The sequence below is a fragment of the Phallusia mammillata genome, chromosome 1 (genome assembly GCF_965637545.1).
Source record: "Phallusia mammillata chromosome 1, kaPhaMamm4.hap1.1, whole genome shotgun sequence".
NCBI lineage: Eukaryota > Metazoa > Chordata > Ascidiacea > Phlebobranchia > Ascidiidae > Phallusia > Phallusia mammillata.
Window position 1 is genome coordinate 10,266 of NC_137252.1, and position 20,413 is coordinate 30,678.

Sequence of the window (20,413 nt, forward strand, 5' to 3'; positions counted from 1 at the left end):
TTTGAGGTAGACGAAAGTTGATTGTCGAAACGTTATGTTTTATACAAATATACTGGCGTGTTGTTTGTTTCTCGTCAGAATTTTTCAACCGTTATTTCTGAACCAAAGCACGATAAAAAAAACGAATAAAACATTAAACCAAGGAACCTGTTTAAAAGTGGTTCAAATCTACCCGAACTGACCTCTAACTCAAACAAGCGCAACACCGGATGCCGAATCAAGGGGGAAAGATAAGAGGTAAAAAGCGCAAAAGTCGGACAGGCACGCGCAGGGAGGTGCCAACAGCGGTGGTTGTCGAAGGGAATTGTTAACGCACTCGGGGCAAGACCATTTCTTGAATGTTTATTGTTGCGTCCAATATTTTTTGCCATTTGGCCTCGCACAAGTCTAAATTTTCGTTAGTGGGGATTTCAACTAATATGATTCAGAAACATGTGGCGATGTGACGATTGTTTGGCCCACATAGTAGACATTGCATTCATTGCATTTGGCCACATAAATACCATAGTCGCGGCAACCAAGGGTTTGCTTGAGTTGCATTTCCCCAGCGGGTGTGTTGATTGTGGTGGTATCGGGCACCATTGATTTGTAGTTGCTGTAATGCCCACAAAGGCCGCAGTGCTCGCATGGATGGGACCTTCCTGATATAGTTGCGTCTCGGTCTTCACATGCAATACGTCTGCAGTTTGTTAGTATTCCTCCAAGTGTAGCTGGTCGTTTGTACGCAACACAGGCATTGGGTTTTCGGTTCATTTCTTTTCCTGAAACCTTGAGCAACTTTGGAAAACAGTTGGCCAGAAAAGTCGTATGACAAGGCATTGTTATGCGACAATAAACTAAGGAGTCATTTTTGCGTCATAGAGAAGAAAATGAAACTGCTGCTACTTGCATAAGGTTGGTGTACAAACTATAAAAAGAAAATTAAATTAAAGCGTCCAAACACGCATTTGGTTTAACATAAACAAACTTAGTAAACCTCTGCCGAGTAAACATGAGATCTATAATGAGTATTACGCCTCGCTGAGTCTTTCAAATAATCTTATTTCAAGCAATTAAGTCTCTAACCAAAGCATTTTTGCAATGAGTTGCTGCAACACAAACATCAAAACTGAGATCTGGTCTGGTTTGAGTTGCAATCCAAAGTAGTTGTCCAATCTTAGATTGCAAAATATATACAATACAATTTTACAATGGTGAAAGCCTGAATCATTTTGCAGAATATTTTAACTTATTTATTGTTGTTCAGAATTTCAAACTACTGCGCAGTGTAACAATGAATACATTTTAGCAGCATATTTTTGTTACACAACGCAGTACAAAATACAAAACTGCTGTTTATTTGCCACATTTTCGGGTGTAAAAGAAAATATAGTTATATATGCGTTGGAATCAAACTCCAGTTCAATGCGCACAACAAATTCACCAGCGATATTTTGATGACAACTTGTAAACTCAACAAAACTTCACTTTCGGCGTTTCACAGTTTAGTGACGTCATTCGATACAGAAGTGGCGATGACGTCACACAGATACGTGCAGGCAAGTGACGTCACTTTCCCCGATGTCTCCGCGATCCTTAATCACTGACTAATTGCGCCAACCGATGTAAAGCGGGGAAAGGTTTTGAACAGAAATGTAAAAATTAATAGTCTTGTAAAAGTTAATGTGATGCAATAAATAAACCAACCAAAATCAAAACTCGCTAGTTTTCAATATGTTTGTTGAAAGTTTAAAGTAGTGTTGTATTGAACGCAGTTTTGGGCGCGTGACATTCTACAGGAATAGAACAAACGACCCACGTCTTTCGTAATAAGCGTGCTGTTACTGTTCGGATATTTTCAGATTGGATCTTTCCATCCCACGCTAAGTAATAACTTCTATGGGACAACAAGACCCGATGCATCAACACATGAGGGGATTTCTTCAGTGTGTTAATTATCTGTTCATTGTGAAGCCGATGCGCTTGTTTCATTTCTTCATCAGGATCACAGACTTTTCTTCAGCAACAGCCCTATTCGCAACGAGTTTATGAAATATGTTTTTGATATTATATATTCGTTTGAAATGTTTGTAAACTACTTATTATTTAGAACGACAATCCAGGCTTCTTATATGAATTGGTTGTTTGTGCCAATCGTGATCGAAACCTTAGATTATATCAGATTGATTTGCGAAACCGGTTGCTTGTGCTAAACGTGCAAAAGTATTTTGTTAAAATCTTCGGGTCCTGTATTGCTTTGCCCGAACCGCTTTTTTTCTTACAGCGCAGCAACAGGGCGTATATTGTAAGTTGATTTAATCAGGAAGCCCGCGATTCTGGCAGGCGTTGAGGAAGTATTTACTGCAGCGCGTTGTAACACGAACCAAAGAGTTTCGGAAAATATTTATCGTGTTGAGCGCAGGAGCAGAACCTTGAGCTGCACTGGAAAAGTCGACGGCAGTTAAATCGATACTTCTGTTTGGCTCGCCACTAAAACTAGCATAAAACGAAAGATTTAGAGATTACGATTTTTACGTTGACGTGTTGTAGGTGTACAGAAAACAAACAAAGGTAGTAAAATAAAAGTTGTATATTATAAAGTTGTACAATGATCTTCATGATTTGTGAATTGTAACCTGCTTGGATTAAACAAATTGCGCACATCTAAAAGTAAACGCGGATTACCACATTTGGTTGTTGAATTTTCGTCTATCGCTGGAGCTGAACCAAATTGTTACGAAGACTGGGAAAATGAAAAGTGAAATACTTGTATGTTTGATGTTGGTTTGTTACTCGATGGAACAAACTTCCAGTAAGTACGAAAATCTAGGACATTTAAGGTAAAAATCTTAAACAATAATGTTGTTTGTCAGGTTGTAACAAAACCGTGAATGCAGTGAAAGACAGTGTGTTGATATTATCTGACGATCTTGTGGATGCAAACACTGCACAGGAGAAATGTTGTTCGCTGGGTGGAAATCTTGCAATGACTGATGACCCACAGGTCAACGCAATTCTCACTCAACTCATGACAAACAAATACACAACAGGTTAAAGTTGATACAAGAGAATATCGCAGTTGTTATATCAATACTTTCAAAAGAAACTTATCTTCAAAAATGAAATAGTTTTAAATCATTGCAAAAACGACAGATAAAAATCAAGTAGTTTTAAAACATTTTAGATTTAGAGCGGGTTTACATATTTTACAATCCTGCCGATCCTAGACGATACAAGTACTCAAAGAATCAAGCTGAAGTGGGTTGGAGTAGTACAAAGTCTCTTGGACATCTGTGGTATTTCGACTTGTGCAAAAGGTGACAATTTTAAATACAAACCATTTGATGCAAATTAGTTAAACATACTTTTGTCCAGCAGCAATTCTGGAATTCATAGCCAAGAAATTTTCTTTTGCAATTATGCGAGTGCCAGAGACACAGAAAGGTGGAATGTGACCATTGGAAGAACTTGTGGTGTCCAAGGTTTGTGTCTTGCACAAATTAACGGAGCATAATAAACAGTTGATTCTAAAACATATTTTAGATGTCTAGGTTTCATAGTTAAGTGATAAGTTGCCTATTGACGCATCATTTGAATTTAAATTTAACACAAGGCAACAAAACCACTATGGTATATAAAACACCTCAACAACAGAATAAAACACATTTATAAATGGCAGACTGCTGTTTATTTAAACTGTTTAATTAAAGTTTAGTTTCAAATAAAAATCATTTACTCTGTTTGACTCACTCGTCGTTTTACAATTTTATCTTTATTACTGTGGTCAAACAACAACCTTGTTACATAGAGTTGGCCTTTAACCAAACTCGTTGTTTGTAGGGTGGAAATTCCGGTTCTTTCTGTTTTCCGAAAATAAAAAAGGCCAAAACGAAATATTTAACTATGGAAGACACATACAGCCACGTTCAAGCAAGTTGCGAAGTGTCAACGTTCCGTATGAAGGCTTCAATATATTTGATGGATCGTTCCTGGCACCAAGTAAGCGCTTGGTCTTAAATAGTAAAAGTTTGACATTGATGTCAAAAACATTTTCTGTATTTTTAGACATTAACTTTTTCATTGGAGCTCGTTACAACACGTCGTTGAATGGTTGGTTCTGGAGCGACGGATCTCCGGCAAACTTTCCCGTTTCCAAGGTGACAACTTGCCAGCAGGGAGCGTTGCATTATGGGATCGGATGGGAGCAGTCAAGCATGAACTGCAGTGGGGAATCGGCTTACTACGCTTGTCAAGTAAAATGTAAGTCATTAACAAAAAAATACAAAACACGGTCAAGGCTCAAACTATCATTCTGTGTTTTTATGATTTATTTTTGTTACCATTTTATTGTGATGATGCACGCAAAAAGGTTTTGCCCCATATACTATTTATTATTTTAGTCAAAGCTACAGTGAAGAAATTTCCATGCAACGCTTCAACTGTGCTTATCGGTTGGACTGGACTTGATCAATTCATCAACAATAACAATCTAACTGCGCAGGTGAAAATCATTGTTAGTTTACAGCATTTTTTGTGGTAAAACATATTTGTAAGATGTATTTTTGTTACAGGTTGAAATTTACGTTTCGGAATTGGGACAAAGGTCGATGGTGGATTACGCACGCAAATCGGCATCTATTGGCGGTTTAAGCTTTTCAACGACATATTCCATCAGAGTAAGTGATTTACAGATAGCACTGAGTAATAAGCAACTCATTGGAATGAGTAGAGTAGGGGTTAAAACTGAAACAAAACACGAAAGTTTTGCTTAAAAAATTGTTTGTGTTTTAGGGCGTTGTTCAACGTCAGTTTAGCACAGGGGCGGGCAACATACGGCCCGCGGGCCGGATCCGGCCCGCTACGGGATTTTGAGCGGCCCGCAGACAGTTTCAGGTCTTACATGATAATGTGGCCCACGGCCACAGTCTGCCACAATCCCCCACTACTTCCTTACTGCGTCAAATTTTAGTTGTAACGGACAGTAACGCTCTCCAATAGCAAAACACTTTCCCGCCGTTGTTACCATTGCACCATACGTCCATTGTGACGACATAACTGCCAACCTTGTGTGTGGCCTGCTTCCACGGTTTCCTTTGTTTCCACACGTGTAGCCTATAGTTAGTGTTTCAGCAGTATCTAAGTCTGTGGTGTATGCATTAAATTTGCTGTGGGGAATAATTTTATGTTATATCAGTTAGATTGTTTGGACTGTATTGTAATTGTGATGTTCTTGAATGTATTTGGTTTAGGTGGTCAAAAATCCGTTTTAAGTCACTGGATAAATACGCGATTAATGTATCGATTCAGGAATCCGGCCCGCCAAGTACTTCATTTTCCCATATCAGGCCCGCCGACTGAAGAAGTTGCCCGCCCCTGGTTTAGCACATTTAATCGTATATTGTCCGTTTACCAACAAACCGCTTATAACGTTAAAAAACATGTTTGATAATAACGCAAATATAATCCCTGAATTGCGCCTCACTTGTATCCTTGTAATCTTGACCACAAAGGCAACATTGTAGTGGTGTAACCTCAAAATGCCCCAAAAGCGCAAGGTACATCCATCAAAAGTTGCGCCTCACACGCCGAAACTGAATTTCCGGTGGCTGTATTTGACCCAGCGTGTACGAGAAGCGCAGCAGCAGCGTCACAGTTAAAAGCGCGTCAATAACCAGCGAGAATCACCATAAAAACGCCAGATATAACACGTATAACATAAACAGGGTTAAAGCTAGTTTTCAGAACATTTCCAACAAACAAATTGCAACATATATGTCATTTTCCACCTTACACTGACGTTAAACTTTCCGCAGCCTACTGTCTGCTATTTACCAAAGAACCTCGCGACCCTCAGTAAAACTCCCCACGGGTTACCTCTGCTGTAAATAATTAACTTCGAATTTTCCGCAGGTTACTGTGATACTTGAAGGTTGCCAAACACTTAACGTGACTTCCAATTTGCCAGTTACAACTGTGGGTAACCCCCCTGCGAGTTGCTACCCTCCAGGTAACCATAACAACAACATATAACTTCAAATCTGTTTTGAACGTGTATTCACACCGTTTCGTGTACAGTTGTTTCAGCAGTGAAGACATTTCCATGCAACGTCTCAATCGTAGATGTCAGTTGGAGTGGACTCGATCAACTTATCAGAAACCACAGTCTTACCGCGCAGGTAATACAGCATTTTTTAAAAGTGACTCTGTTCTTTTGTGTTATATTTCATGAACATGAAACACGTGCGTTTGTAGGTCAAAGTTCACGTGATGGAAGTGAATGAGATAATATTTGTCCCGTACATGAACAAGTCAACGACAATCAACAATCTCAACCATTCAACGTTTTACAACATTAAGGTAGAAACAAGTTTTAACACAAAAGTTCATGAAAGTTATACATTGTAAAACTTCAAAACAAAGCAAACTCTTTGTCGCTGATATTTCTGCTTCTCTATATACATCCGGTTTAATGAATCCTGCACTTGTGAATTTTACCACTACGTTACCAAGCTTAGTCTATTTTAGGGTTTTCAACTGGGAAATACTATTTTAATTGTTAAACAAAGCATTTGTGTTTGCAATGTATATTTAAAACGTAAAGTATCTGTTCAAATTTAGATCACGGTTTTACTTGCTGGTTCAATCAACACAAACATTTCATCCAACTTAACTGTGACCACGCCTGGTATTCCCGCTGCAAACTGCTTCACTGGAGGTAACACTTTCATCCAATGCATCATATGCTTGTTAGCTTTAAACATACTTCATGTAATAGACACAACAGGAGCTGGTCGATCCATCAGCCCCGGTGTCATCGGCGGTTTGCTTGCTGGGATTTTGCTTCTGGTGTTAGTAGCAATGTTCGTTCTGTTCGTGATCCGGCGAAGACAAAGGTATTTCAAGTTGAAATTGTTCTCCCATCTCAGCGTTTCGGAATTACAAACGCATACGAGTACCTGTTACCGTGGCTTACTAACATCATATAAAAATAATAATGTTTGACTTTCAGACCTGGTAAGCGTCGTACGATGCCAGCCAAACAACACCAGGAAAGTCAACCACAACCAGTAGAAGCAGCAGGAGGTAAATGTGGGAGTTTCCTTGACGTGAAAAACAAAATATTCGTCAAGTTTCCGTCTTTATCCACTCATGGTGGTGCGGAGGCGGAAAAAAGTGCAAACAAAACATTTCGTCTAACTGACTAGTAACGCAGTTTGTTGGTCTAATGGCAATTACATTTCTTGTTATCTGTGCTTTGTACATGACGCCCATCCAACTTGTCTTTTTCCGTTCTTGCTTTAAACTCCTTCTGCTTGTTTTGCAGGCGTAAACGGTCTTTACCAAAACGTCTTATTTGATTCTGAGATTGTGACAAACAACAACGTCACAAAGACTCTGTTTAATATTTACAAAAGAAATGTTGAGTCAGGCTTTGTTTTTCTCGCTGAAGAGTTCAAGGTTGGTTGAGTCATGGACAGTAAACAAGCCGCTATATTAATCCCTGTGTAATATGTAAAGCCTGAGTTGGCTCGTGGCTAGTGCGATATAGTCTGTCAATGCATTGCCTTGCCCAATGGGAAGATATATTATTAACTAAGCATATAACATTATTACACATTCTTAACCGTTGAGTTTAGGAAAGACCCAACATTTGGCAACGATAGCACGTAGTTAAGTTCTTCACATTTGTGGTTATTTTTCGGGTTCTACCAGAAATTCGCGACAACGAATCAATCAATCAAGTCACATTGTGCATTTTTTTAGAACATCGAAAAAGAAAGTAAAGAAAATCAACGACCAAACCAGATTTCACAGTTGCCTGAAAACGCACCAAGAAACCGATACAAGAACATTTTTCCCTGTAAGTTGAGTTCAAAAATAATTCTTGCAACGAAAACAGGGTTAACTGTTTTTTTCTCGGCAAAATCTGTTCGGAAAAAAGTTACGTTTTCCGACGGACAAGAATGCTTTAATTCACTTCCTATCACATTTGTTGCGGTTTAAATTATTAAAGGTTTTGATTTAGATTTATTAACTTTGGCTGAAATTTGCGTAATTCTGGCTTATTTGTAACATAGCCTACACATAAAATCCCACCAATATAAGTAAGCTATTGCTGCCAAGCATAAATATCAACTCTTCTGGCACGTATTTTTATTCCGACGTTTCGACGTCCTATGCAGGTCGCCTTCATCAGGGTAAATAACACTGAATGCGACTAATACATAGTACGATAAACAAAGGAAAAAAAGAATGAAACACAACGAAAACACGGCCTCTAATCTTTGAGCAGGCGCCTGTAGCACGCTGAAAGCATCACGTCTCTTTTGATGTTCATCCAACCAATATTAAGGCTCTGTGTATTTTACAGACGATCATGCTCGAGTGGTTTTGCAAGGAAGCGGTGGAAACGATTACATCAACGCCGCTTATATACCGGGTTACGATAACGAGAGGAAGTTCATCGCCACTCAGGGTCCGAAGAAGGAGACAATCAACGATTTCTGGTTGATGGTTTGGCAGGAAAACTCCAACATCATCGTAATGCTTACTGGCTTAAGGGAAAACGGAAAGGTTAGATGAACTGAACATGTGCGCAGTTCTCTGTTGTTCTTTGCTAAACTATTTTCGTTTGTTCTTTGCTAAACTATTTTCGTAACAGCTTAAAATAGATTGCGCCACCTTGCGGTAGACTGTGTAAACCTCTCTGTTAGCACCTGTTGTGCCTATTAAACTCGCAATATCAACTAAATGCTGGTTAGCCTAAGGCCCTGTGAAGCCCTTACTCTTGCTGTAAGTAACGAACGTTATAGTCACGATTCGATCGTGTTCATGTAACACTTTTTAACACTCGGCACAGTTGTTTCTAACAGTGGTTGCCTCTTAATCATATTGTGAATTATCTTCACTTGTATGAGTGTGACGTAACAAAGTTATTATAAAATCCATTGTAACGTCATACACGCAGTTGGACGCCAAGTGGCCTGGATTGGCATTCATTGTTTATTGAGATGTGTGACGAGCATCAATGCGTTACGCACATTAAACAAAATAGCGAACATTACTATTCACAGTTTTGTCTGAAATTACAAGATTTAATACTAAAACAGCAGGTCAAAATTTCTTGAGGGGGGGGGGGGCATGGCACCTTGTTCAATGTGCAGTTCAACATTATCATTCAATCATAATTTACTTTTCCAGGAACAACGAACCATAACACAGTTGCAGTTTACAACTTGGCCCGATCATGGGATTCCAGTAACTACATCCAACATGATCCACCTACGTAACATGGTCGATGGTTTGCAAAGCACAAATGCTCCAATCATTGTGCACTGCAGGTAAAGGCTGACATCCTATGTTGTTTTGATCAATCCATTTAACATATGTCTGTGTGCAGTGCTGGAGTGGGACGCACAGGTACTTACATAGCAATGGACACTTTGTTTTATGAACTTGATGACAAAGGAACAGTTGATGTGCCACGAACTGTGTTAAGAATGAGAGAAAATCGAACTGACATGATTCAAAACCATGCAAGTACCTTCTCAATTTAACAAAACAATCACAATATCTGACAGTAACACATTTTCTTCCTGTTGTCCAATTACAGAAACAATACACGTACGTCTACAAACTGCTTATGGAGCGTGAGAGTTTAACAAAAACAGACAAAGATGTGACAGAACTACAATCTATGACTTCAAGTAAAATGTGAGAGATTCACTCGAAAATTTTTAGTCCCGATAAACAACATTATACAATATTTTGAAGGAAAAAAATGCAGAATCAAGAATACAAGACCTTGAATGAATGGAGATTCGGCGAGCAATGGTTGGAAAACCGCCCCCAGCTGAGCATTTGTAACAACAAGCAATTAACCTGCTAAGAATGTTTTGGTTAAGTTTGTGTGTATATTGCAGATAAGAACACAGCTGTTGGAGTATGGGATGACAAAATACAAGCAATTCAACAGTTGGATGCTACATATATTCAGGTACACCACTGTCATTATTGACAAGCATTAAACTCCCACCCGCAGAGTTAAAACCAGAAAGCTTTCCACTAAGTTTAGGTCGTTTTGTATCGTTGCATGCGTGCATCGGTTATTCGTCCTTGGGAAGTGTAGCTTGGGTGACTGGCAACGTGTCTTTCATCCTGTGTCTTCGCGGAAGAATACAAGATAAACAACAAAATTACATAAAAAAGGCCTCAAACAAACGAAAAAATGTAATCATTTATTCCCTTTACAGAAACACGTTTCTTCAGAATTTTTCATCGCAGCGAAAAATCCTGCTCCAGGTGAAGAAGAAAACTTCTGGAAGATGGTGGCAACGAGGAGTTTATCCCTCATCATTGATTTGGACCACGGTATCAGGGTAAGTAATAACACGAGTCTAAAATAAACCCTGACCAGATGAATCCAAATGCTGCGTTGATCTGGCTTGCCTAGAGCTAATGTCATGCTTTATAACTTCTTTAGACCATCAGAAGCACATAACCTTCAACCGAATATTTTGTTAGATTCCACACAATGCCGTGACCCAATGCGGAAACGTTTCGGTTTCCTTGAATGACGTAAAAGATGTGAAGCTGTACAGTGAAGCAACAGTTTTCATCACTTCCGCAAACAACTTTTTCGTAAGCTCACGTTTTGTTAAGCTTGTTTAAAATTGACCAAGCATCAGTACGTTTGTGTGTTTAAGCTATTTATTAAACCTGAATCAGTAGCGTTTATGTTGTGACCCCTGTAATAGGTACATGGTTATCAACGCTAAAGCGAAATTTATTTCTCATTGCCGTTAACTTCCTGTGGTGTTAGAACCAACTCATTTAGTTACTATGCAACTTGGAATGATTTAGTGAAATTATCTGTAAACCTTTTGTGACTGTATGTGCCAAAGCCTGTTTGGGCCGAGATCTGATCTAGATGAGCTTTAAGCCCGGGAAGCAACGTGTATGCATTCAAATCAGTGTTTGATATGACTTGTAATGTAGTGTGTAGTATTTCACAGTTAACACCGCTCTACATTTCAAGGTTGACCAACGGGTTAAACTGGTGCAAGTGAAAGGGTGGGATGACGTGCAACGACCACCGAAAGAAATTGATATCGTCAAAATTATTGAGACATTGCCACGTTTACATGTTGCTCAGGGACCGCAGTGTGTATTGGTTAGCTGCAGGTAAAGATGATTTTGTCTTCATGGAGATAGTTATTGCTAAAATCAATAGTTTGTATCCAAAACTTTCCTCTTGCTGTTTCAAGTCTACTAATGTTTATGTATCCACACTTTCTGTGAAATTATTCAGAATAAATTAAATAAAAATGAGAGTTATTTTTCTGTTGTCATCTTCCAACATTTCGATGTATTTATTTATTTATCGCAGTAACGGTTCAACGAGAACTGGAACCTTCATCGCTCTGGTGAACATTCTCGAACGTTTGAAGGCACAAAAGCGGGTGGATGTATTCCGAACTGTAAAAGACCTGAGAGATATGAGACCGAATATGGTCGACAACAAGGTAATTCACGTTAGGTTTATCTTTAGAAATATCCTCGGTAATAATGTTTATGTTGTTACAGGAACTGTACAAATACTGCTACTCGGTCGTCATGCAATATCTGTCCGATTTTGAAACTTATTCAAACTACAAGTGAATTGTTTAAAGTTGCAATCATTGTTGAATTCACTGTAATCGTGTTTTGCACTTATATTGAGTAATGCTAAAGCACGCAACGCTGCGAACCTGCTTTCCAAGTCAACGTTGCCATCGGCTACTTTAACATGTGCCATAAGCATAAGCACTGCTATGAATAAATCTCTGTATATTAAGCTGAGTTCACGTGCGCTAACTAGTTTTAAGTGCCGAGCCGATCAATTTTCACACGCAGATTTTTTGCAGATTCCTGGTTTTAATATTTGACTGATTAATTTCGCCTTTTAAGCTGCCTACAATACACACTGTTGCACACTGACCTATAAGGTCTTATTAGTGCTGCCGGTGACAAGAAATAGACCTTGTTGGCTGGTGCAGCCGTCCAACGACAGCCCAGTTTGTTGGGAGGTCGGTCAAAACTATGTGCTTTGTCTGCATTTTATTATTTATTGACTTGATACTGAAGCAGTTTTGTTATTAAGCGAATCTCCCGCAGACAATAAAATGTATAAAAGAAAGATTCTTGCTTCTGATCAGGATAATATTGGACTGTTTCATAAAAACAGATAAAAGCAACGATTTATGCGTTTAAGAAACGATTTATGCTTTTATCTGTTTTTATGAAACAGTCCAATATTATTGACTTGATACTTTTACAATTTCACCTTCATTATAAGTTTACGATTTTGATTTTGCTTCTCTTAAGTCTATTTCTTGATTTAGTATGTGCACATTACCATGTTCATTTTACATGTTTTGTAACAAACAAACAAAACTAGAACATGTTCTTCGTTACTATAATGTAGGATTACCTGGGCTTCGAAACAGCAAAATGTTTATGATTTTAAGAGTTATTCAAATTTAAAACTTCAATATCGGTAAAACCAACCAGGAACTATGTTTTTTTGCTTGTCTAAATTAATTTTCGTTCGTTTTTTTTATTGATTTTTTATTGAGCATTTCTATAGACTCCTTGTTATTGCGTCATTTTCTTAAAAACTGCCAGGTTAAATAAATGAAATTCTACAATTGTGAACGTCCCATTGTGCCATCATAATGCCTTGCACTTAAACAATGCAGATCAGTTTTTGTTTTGACCGAGTCCGAAAGTTGGCATGTATTGAACAAACTGTAACGATTTAAGGTGTATTTCATATGGTTGTTCGTCCCACTGCTTAGTCTGTTTTCCCTCTGGTTACTTATATTCATGTAATAGTTCTAAGGCTTCGTCCATTCGCTACGCTTGCCACGTTGAACTTACCTCTGTATTGTTGCCCAGTTACATTTCTTTCTTTTTTTCACGGGGTTCGAACCCAGAACACTCCCGGGGACGAATCCCGATCAAGGTCTTTTATTACTGTGTATGGGTTAGGCGCGCCAGGCCATTCGGCCAAGTTCCCGCGTCGCAGGTAAATATATTCACAACCTAATAAAATTTCTATCGATTTCTCGTTTTGCGTTCGTTAAACAAAAGCGATTGTTACATGCACGACTTTGCAAGCTTAAAGCGAGTTTTCTAATTCGTGCAGTCAACCATAGCGCATGTTACATGCACGACTTTACACGCTTGAAGCGGGTTTCCTAACGAGTGTCGTGCGGTCAACCATAGCGCTTGTTACATGCACGACTTTGCACGCTTAAACCATCGCAACTTTTGCTCTTGTTTTGTAGTACAGCTTGCTACCTCCTTTTCGTGGTAGTGGAAAAACAGAAAATGCCCTTATGGCGTAACAATGGCAACGCCAGGTATGACCGCTTTGAAATGATTTGATGCGCTGTCGACACAGCTAAATTATACAGGCACTAAATCACAATTGAACGACTTAACGTAAATGCAAACGATTTTTACAGGTCTACTATAAAATGTAAGTAGTAAACACAACAAAATATTGTTTCAATGTGATCAAAATTTAGAAAATGTAAGGCGCACATCATTAGCGAACTTAATGCGTTGAACCTTTGCATTTGCCTTAAACCAGGGGTGTGCAACAGGCGGCCCGTGGGCCACAATCCGGCCCGTGAAGCTATTTTTAGTGTGGCCCTCACCAACACACTGATTCAGAGAAATAATGCAAGTCTTGTATATAGGATTTCAGCAAAATTTTCCGCTTGTTTTTAATATATGTTTTAAGTTGCTATACTATACGTAGCAAATATAAGTTAAACCAGCGTTTACTATCAGGTGGGCCATACAGCAGCTTGAAGGTACTTCCGACTGTGACGTAACAATTCCCTTCGTCTTGTAAACAATTACGTTGTTGTGAAAGCCAGTGTGGCAGCGAAACCGTATTTTTGAGAAAACAAATGTATTGATGCTTTAGAACAGGGGTCACCAAACTTTTTTCACTGCGGGCCGGATGAGTGCTAATAATGATTCGCGCGGGCCGCATAGTTTACATGCCCTAGCGCCGTCTTTCCAACCACAGCCCGTGAGGCGATTTTAGGTGCGCCAAGACATGGTCTTTCTACAATCCCATTCAAAAAGTAGTCATGCGACTGTTAAACTGTATAATTAGTCCCAGTTTACGAACAATGCTTGTATATTACGCCACAAATGACAAAAATAGGCACTTGTTTTCGCACAATTAACACTTGCAGTCTTGTCTGTGACGTAACAAACTGGTTTTGGATCAATCCTGGGCGTTATAATCCTATGAAACTCGGTAACATCATTTCTGAATATCCCCACAGAAAAAAAATTGTAAGGAGTAGATTAAATTGTAATGTTACAAAGTTATTAATACAATTTGGCAACCTAAAAAATGTGGTCGCGGGCCGGACGAAATGACCTCGCGGGCCGTAGTTTGGTGACCCCTGCTTTAGAACAAGGGTGTCCAACTCGTACACACCGCCGTGCCAATTTTGGCTTTAAAATATACTCGCGTATCAACGTTTGGTACTTTTTCCAAACCATGTCTTAAACGTCTTAACGGTACGGGCTCAATCCGAATATTTGGCCAATATGTAGAACCCTATTAAATGATTAGAAAAAAATTATGTCGTCAAATGCGAGTAAACTTGTTTATGGTACTCCAGAAACCTTTTATTCTGTTTATGCAACACAAAATACAAATGGTTTGCAACGGGGCATAAGTTTTGTCAAAAAACGAACAATTTCACGAACAAATTAGTGGGTTGTGTAATTTTACTACTGATAATCTTTACTGAAGGTAGAATAAAGGCCATGAAAAATCAATAGAAACAAATTTAATTGCGTGACAAATCCTAATGTTTACCATGTAAATGTGCAAAACTTGTGTGCCATTTACAAATGCTCTGCGTGCCACGTGTTGGACACCCCTGCTTTAGAAGAATTTTAAATTTATTGTGTACATGACAAAAATTGTATGGCCCTCGCTTGATGTTCGAAATTGGTTATATGACCCACCAACGAAAAATGTTGCATATCCCTGCATGGGCGTCCGCAGCGGGGGGCAAGAGGGGGCGCGTAACAATAGCTCGGTAACAAGCATATTATTACGTCATTGATGGATGTGTCAAAAAGCCATTATGTGATACCTTCACTGTGTCTGTTGTTACATCTGATAAGGTTCGTGTATGTAAATCCTACTTCCGTTAAAAATCGTTTGCCAACCTTCCACATATTACAGTAATAGTTGATATTGTCTTTATTGCACTACTTTGCTACATTGGGATTGGTAAGAATGAGTATTTTTGTTCTGAAATACAAATACCGTTTATCGAACGGCGATGTGACGATAGTTTGCCCTCCCCTGTATTTTTTCCTGCGGACGCCCATGCATCCCTGCCTTAACCCGTTTGTGATCTGGAGCCTGTATAAGCTGCTTGTGTCCACATAAAATCATTTTTAAGGAAATGCACATGAAACCACTTTTAAGCGGTCATGCCTGGCATTCGCTGATGATGTGTGCCTCTCATTTTCCAAGTTTTGATCACATTGAAACGGTATTTTGCTTGTGTTTACTACTTACATGGTATAGGTTAGTTGACCTGAGAAAATCTTTTGCATTTACGTTAAGTCGTTTGTGATCTAAAGCCTGTTAGAACTAGTTAATAATTACAACGATAAACACCAAATGCACATGGTAAGAACGACATTTTATTGATTTAAAAAGATAAAGCCACTCAGTTACCCAAGCATAATACGAGGATTGCGCTTCTCATACAAAATGACTCTAATTTACCAGCAAATAAATCATTGTGTGGCCACAAAAACCTGATGATACAAACAAAGTATACAGTATTGTGCTTATTAGTAATTAGTATCATAGTAAACATAATAAATCAGGTAAACAAAGCACTTTACCAACAGTTCGACATTGGTTCACACAGTTATATAAAGGCAGAAATAAATGTGAATGAGACATGGTAAGTTGATATACCACAATAATTTGGTTCAAGAAATGAAAATCTGCTTATATACACAAGGGATCTAGCCTGTAGATAGAAGATTTAATCAAATGATTATACATGACCGTAATCCTTTTACCTACATCTTTAAAATTACACAAATATTTTTTGTCATCAGGCATATAGACTGAAAAACAGTAAGGTGAAACAGCTGTGCATAGGTGCCATTACAATGCTTTGCTACATTCAAAATAACATGCCATCAAACAGAATGCTTAAATTAAAAACAGATTTTTAATTCATCATCTCATAGATCACTTTTGCCAATAATTCAACATTAGAGAACAAAGCTTTTTTGCGTTTATCCAAGACATAAAGACCATAAACAGCATGAAGGTTAAATGGCATTAACATTAATGAAGGTTTTCAAATAGGTATTAAGTGTAACTTGTGTACAGGTGGAAAGAATGGCCAAACAACAACATTACTTTAAGAAAAGTAACATTCTGTTTGCATTAATGGTTTTGTGGACACTTTTAGAACCTTCAGTGAGCTCATATAAGCAAATTTCTTTCACAAACAATGACTTGACAGGGGATCTTTTTTTACAAATAGTCTACTGGATGACAATCTCAGCCAACCCTCTGCATGTTCCTGTTGATTCTTTTTGTGCTTGTTAGCCTTCTTGGAGGTATTGTCCTAAAGTGACCCTAAATGCTTCCCCAATTCCCACCGTCAACAGTCACTTTGCATTGCTTCACTGTTTTGTCAGGTTCTAATCTTTGAGGTACAAAATTGGACAAGCTGTTGCAAATTTCACCATGTAGACCAGGGGCGGGCAACATACGGCCCGCGGGCCGGATCCGGCCCGCGACGGGATTTTGAGCGGCCCGCAGACAGTTTCAGGTCTTACATGATAATGTGGCCCGCGGCCACAGTCTGCCACAATCCCCCACTACTTGCCTACTGCGTCAAATTATAGTTTTAACGGACAGTAACGCTCCCCAATAGCAAAAACTTTCCCGCCGTTGTTACCATTGCACCATTGCACCATACGTCCATTGTTTTTTACGACATAACTGCCAACCATGTGTGTGGCCTGCTTTCACGGTTTCTTTTGTTTCCACACGTGTAGCCTATAGTTAGTGTTTCGGCAGTATCTAAGTCTGTGGTGTATGCATTAAATTTGCTGTGTTGAATAATTTTATGTTATATCAGTTAGATCAGTGGTTCCCAACCTTTTTTTGTCGCGACCCAAATACTTACCAAAATTTTGATTTGTGGCTTCTCGCGACCCATGGATATGCATTCTTACAATTTGGGTTGTATTTTTGTTTATGAATCAGGAAAGTTTTTCAAAAATTACTACGCTAGTTTGAAAAATAGAAAACGTCAAACAAAAATTATTCGTTTTACCGCCAACTTTAAAGCTGGTTCAAAGCATTATGAGCCAGACAACGCTTAACAGTGATCTCACACAAACATTATGACGTCACAAGCAGAATTGCCGTAACTGCTATTCCGCCAAATAGTCATGAAATTGTTATTGGGAAACAACTCACGGCCTTGGGAAATAACAAAATAACGCTACGAAACGTAGATGCTCTTATTGTCACAAAAACTGGCGACCCAACAGAATTTACAGGCGAGCCAACTTTGGGTCGCGACCCATAGATTGGGAAACACTGAGTTAGATTGTTTGGACTGTATTGTATTTGTGATGTTCTTGAATGTATTTGGTTTAGGTGGTTAAAAATCCGTTTTAAATCACTGGATAAATACGCGATTAATGTGTCGATTCAGGAATACGGCCCGCCAAGTACGTCATTTTCCTATATCAGGCCCGCCGACTGGAGAAGTTGCCCGCCCCTGATGTAGACTGATTTTCCATTTCACATACTATTGTTATTTCAATGTTTAATCTTAATAACCTGCGATTATTTCCACAGAAAAATATTCATTTACCAAAAATTTACACTAAACCCACTGTGATCTAATATTTATACACAAAATGGGAAGGTTGCAGTACATATATTTGGAAAATTTGCTTTCCTGCCCTTAACAAACGGCATGGCTTTCCTGATATGACTGCATTTAAAGGGACTAGTTTAGTTGAATCTGATTCTTTAAGTCCAAAATATATTTCTTGCATTAATTAGTTTTCTATTTCTTGTTATCTATTTCTTGCATTAGGCATGGCATTGCTGTTTGTATAGCTTCATAAACTGAAACACAGTAGTTACATGAAGTCCAATGCATGTGGTGCCAGAATACTAAATGTCAGAAAGTTACATTAAGCAATTAAATAAATAAATGATATTTGCTTGTTTATCTGTCATGTAGACAATTTTGTAGATAATTCTTGTTTAGTTAGGATACTTTAAAATCAATGGCTGATTCATTTAAAAGTCTAACCATCCAACAGTTTCTTCAATATATTGGCAAACATAACTGGCCACCGAATAAATTTTTCACTAATTTAAGCAGCAAGTTTCTGTGCACATTTCGCTCATCTTATCATAGAACTGGTAAATGTATTGTGACTTTCCATTGGTTTGCACTTTCCTATTTCCAGTAGCCAAAAAATAAGTTTACTTTTGATAAAGACTTTAAACAGTGTAACTTTGATAAATCGAACTACTTTGATTAAATCATTTTTTAACATTTTTTTATCATCTAAAACAGTCGGGGTCATTTATATCTATTACATTTTATCATCACAATAGTTTTCTCAAAGACTATTTTCTCAAATTTGCCAGCAAACGATGCAGAAAAACATTTTTCGTCAAACTAGTGCCAATAAAACTGCTTTTCAGCAAAGAATACGCGTTGCCCAGCAACCAATGACGTCATTTTTACGTAACATTTAATTTTATTGTTAGCAAGACAATTTACAAAAAAAATAGTTGGTCGTTAAAACAAGTTATTGAAAAACACACCAAAATCCATATCTTTTGCGTTAAAAGTAGCCCCGTTTCACAATCCATGAATTCGCGTGCAACAACTTGTGTTTGATCATAGACTACTATAAGCTGGACTGAACCGTATGAGGTTAAGGTTTAAGCGCAGTCACGCATGAATGAACTGGGCGCCAAACGTCGTTGAGCGCTTGTAGTACTGAAGAAAGTGGGTTGAAAACTCGGAAAAAATGACGCATTGTTGTATACCAGGCTGTTTTTATCGACACAACAGCAAAAATGCACCCAAGCGATCTCTCTTTATAATTAAAAGGCCAGATCTGGGGACAAAATCAAAGGAAGAAAAAGATCACTACAGTAATCTTATGAATTTTGTGTTAGGCATCCGCGATTCCAGCAAAGGAGATCAAATCAAATCTTTATTACACAAGGAAACGTGAGTAGCGATGTTTTTGCAACTAGACTAAATTGGAAAAATACTAAATTAAAAGGTACTACAGGGCAGCAATTTGTGAGGCTCACTTTAAGCCAGAAGATGTAAAGGTACAGGCGCCAAGAAAAATCTTACGTATAGGATCATACCCCAGTGAAAACTTGCCAAAAAAATACTATGGGACCAAACAGGTAAAATTTGACCAAATTATGTTTTATTTAAAATCGATGACAGTAATGAACACATGCAATTGACAGATAACTAGAAAGGAACCAAAAGTTAGACTTTCCCCAGTGAGTCAAAGAAGGTATCTCAGTTTAGATCAGTTAAAAAAGGCATTTCAGCATCTACCCAAGCATTGTTTTGGTAGGCATATAGATTATTGGTATAGGCTTGGTCAGTTGTGTACTTACGAGCCACTAGTGGCCCATTTAGAAATTAAGATCAGGTTGTTTTATGTTTTCTTGTTTCAAAATTGCGAAAAATGATAACCATACATTTGTTTTAGATAAATGGTCATGTTCACTTCGACATAATAAATTTGTCATGGAGTACTACTTGTCTGAATCCAGTGTCTGTCCGTACATCTGGTATGTTTGTGACAAAAAAATTAATAGAACTTTCAGCTACAACTGGTCATATTTTTGCAGTGTATGCATAAGTTCAGGGGTCAATATTGATTGGGTATCATACTATGGCTGGAGAATTGACCTTGAAAGCAAGATGTTGGGTAACATCTATCCGTTGACAATTTTTTTAGGTGAGTAATTAAATTTTTAGAAGGACTAAGGAACATAAGTGTGTTGATCGTTTAGATAATTTGGAAAAGTTTGACATTTGCACTGGAGTCAGTTTTCGCACTAGTAGCAGTAACATCCATGCAATTCAAAGTTGGAACTCAGCTTGCCTTTCTTCTCAGGAGATAATTAGGTCACCAACTTGTGCAGTAGTTGGTATGTAACCTTAAATAGGAAAGGATAAATTGCAAATTAATGCTTGTACTGTGTAGTTAAAAAAGACTTGCAAAAGCAGAAGTGTCACAATTGCTGTAAATATGATACAAAGACCAAATACAACAGAAAATATGTGTC

General features: G+C 38.2%; 2 protein-coding genes across 2 annotated transcripts; both read left to right on the forward strand.

The window, feature by feature from the left end:
- The first annotated feature begins 2,536 nt into the window (after positions 1 to 2,536).
- Positions 2,537 to 8,562, forward strand: LOC145238813 (uncharacterized). Its single transcript, XM_080102086.1, has 17 exons — positions 2,537 to 2,791; positions 2,853 to 3,029; positions 3,164 to 3,296; positions 3,358 to 3,461; positions 3,820 to 3,978; positions 4,045 to 4,239; positions 4,380 to 4,480; positions 4,551 to 4,655; positions 5,890 to 5,986; positions 6,055 to 6,155; positions 6,232 to 6,336; positions 6,598 to 6,694; positions 6,755 to 6,872; positions 6,989 to 7,062; positions 7,304 to 7,437; positions 7,744 to 7,840; positions 8,351 to 8,562. Exons 1-17 carry the CDS (start codon positions 2,731 to 2,733, stop codon positions 8,560 to 8,562), a joined length of 2,070 nt encoding a protein of 689 aa, XP_079958212.1. The 5' UTR covers positions 2,537 to 2,730.
- A 627-nt stretch (positions 8,563 to 9,189) lies between these two features.
- On the forward strand, positions 9,190 to 12,206 carry LOC145234380 (receptor-type tyrosine-protein phosphatase alpha-like). The gene is made up of 10 exons (XM_080099119.1): positions 9,190 to 9,320; positions 9,380 to 9,515; positions 9,593 to 9,693; positions 9,754 to 9,842; positions 9,903 to 9,976; positions 10,233 to 10,358; positions 10,504 to 10,620; positions 11,018 to 11,163; positions 11,369 to 11,504; positions 11,566 to 12,206. The coding sequence occupies exons 1-10, from the start codon at positions 9,253 to 9,255 to the stop codon at positions 11,638 to 11,640; spliced, it is 1,068 nt and encodes a 355-aa protein (XP_079955245.1). The 5' UTR covers positions 9,190 to 9,252; the 3' UTR covers positions 11,641 to 12,206.
- The last annotated feature ends 8,207 nt before the right edge of the window (positions 12,207 to 20,413 follow it).

Bases quoted from the DNA above. Each gene is read 5' to 3' on its own strand.
- LOC145238813 (XM_080102086.1), top strand. From the start codon at position 2,731: ATGAAAAGTGAAATACTTGTATGTTTGATGTTGGTTTGTTACTCGATG. The intron at 6,337-6,597 runs GTAGAAACAAGT...GTTCAAATTTAG, and splicing joins CAACGTTTTACAACATTAAG to ATCACGGTTTTACTTGCTGG. The intron at 7,063-7,303 runs GTAAATGTGGGA...CTTGTTTTGCAG, and splicing joins ACCAGTAGAAGCAGCAGGAG to GCGTAAACGGTCTTTACCAA.
- LOC145234380 (XM_080099119.1), top strand. From the start codon at position 9,253: ATGATCCACCTACGTAACATGGTCGATGGTTTGCAAAGCACAAATGCT. The intron at 9,843-9,902 runs GTAACAACAAGC...TGTATATTGCAG, and splicing joins CCGCCCCCAGCTGAGCATTT to ATAAGAACACAGCTGTTGGA. The intron at 11,505-11,565 runs GTAATTCACGTT...ATGTTGTTACAG, and splicing joins CGAATATGGTCGACAACAAG to GAACTGTACAAATACTGCTA.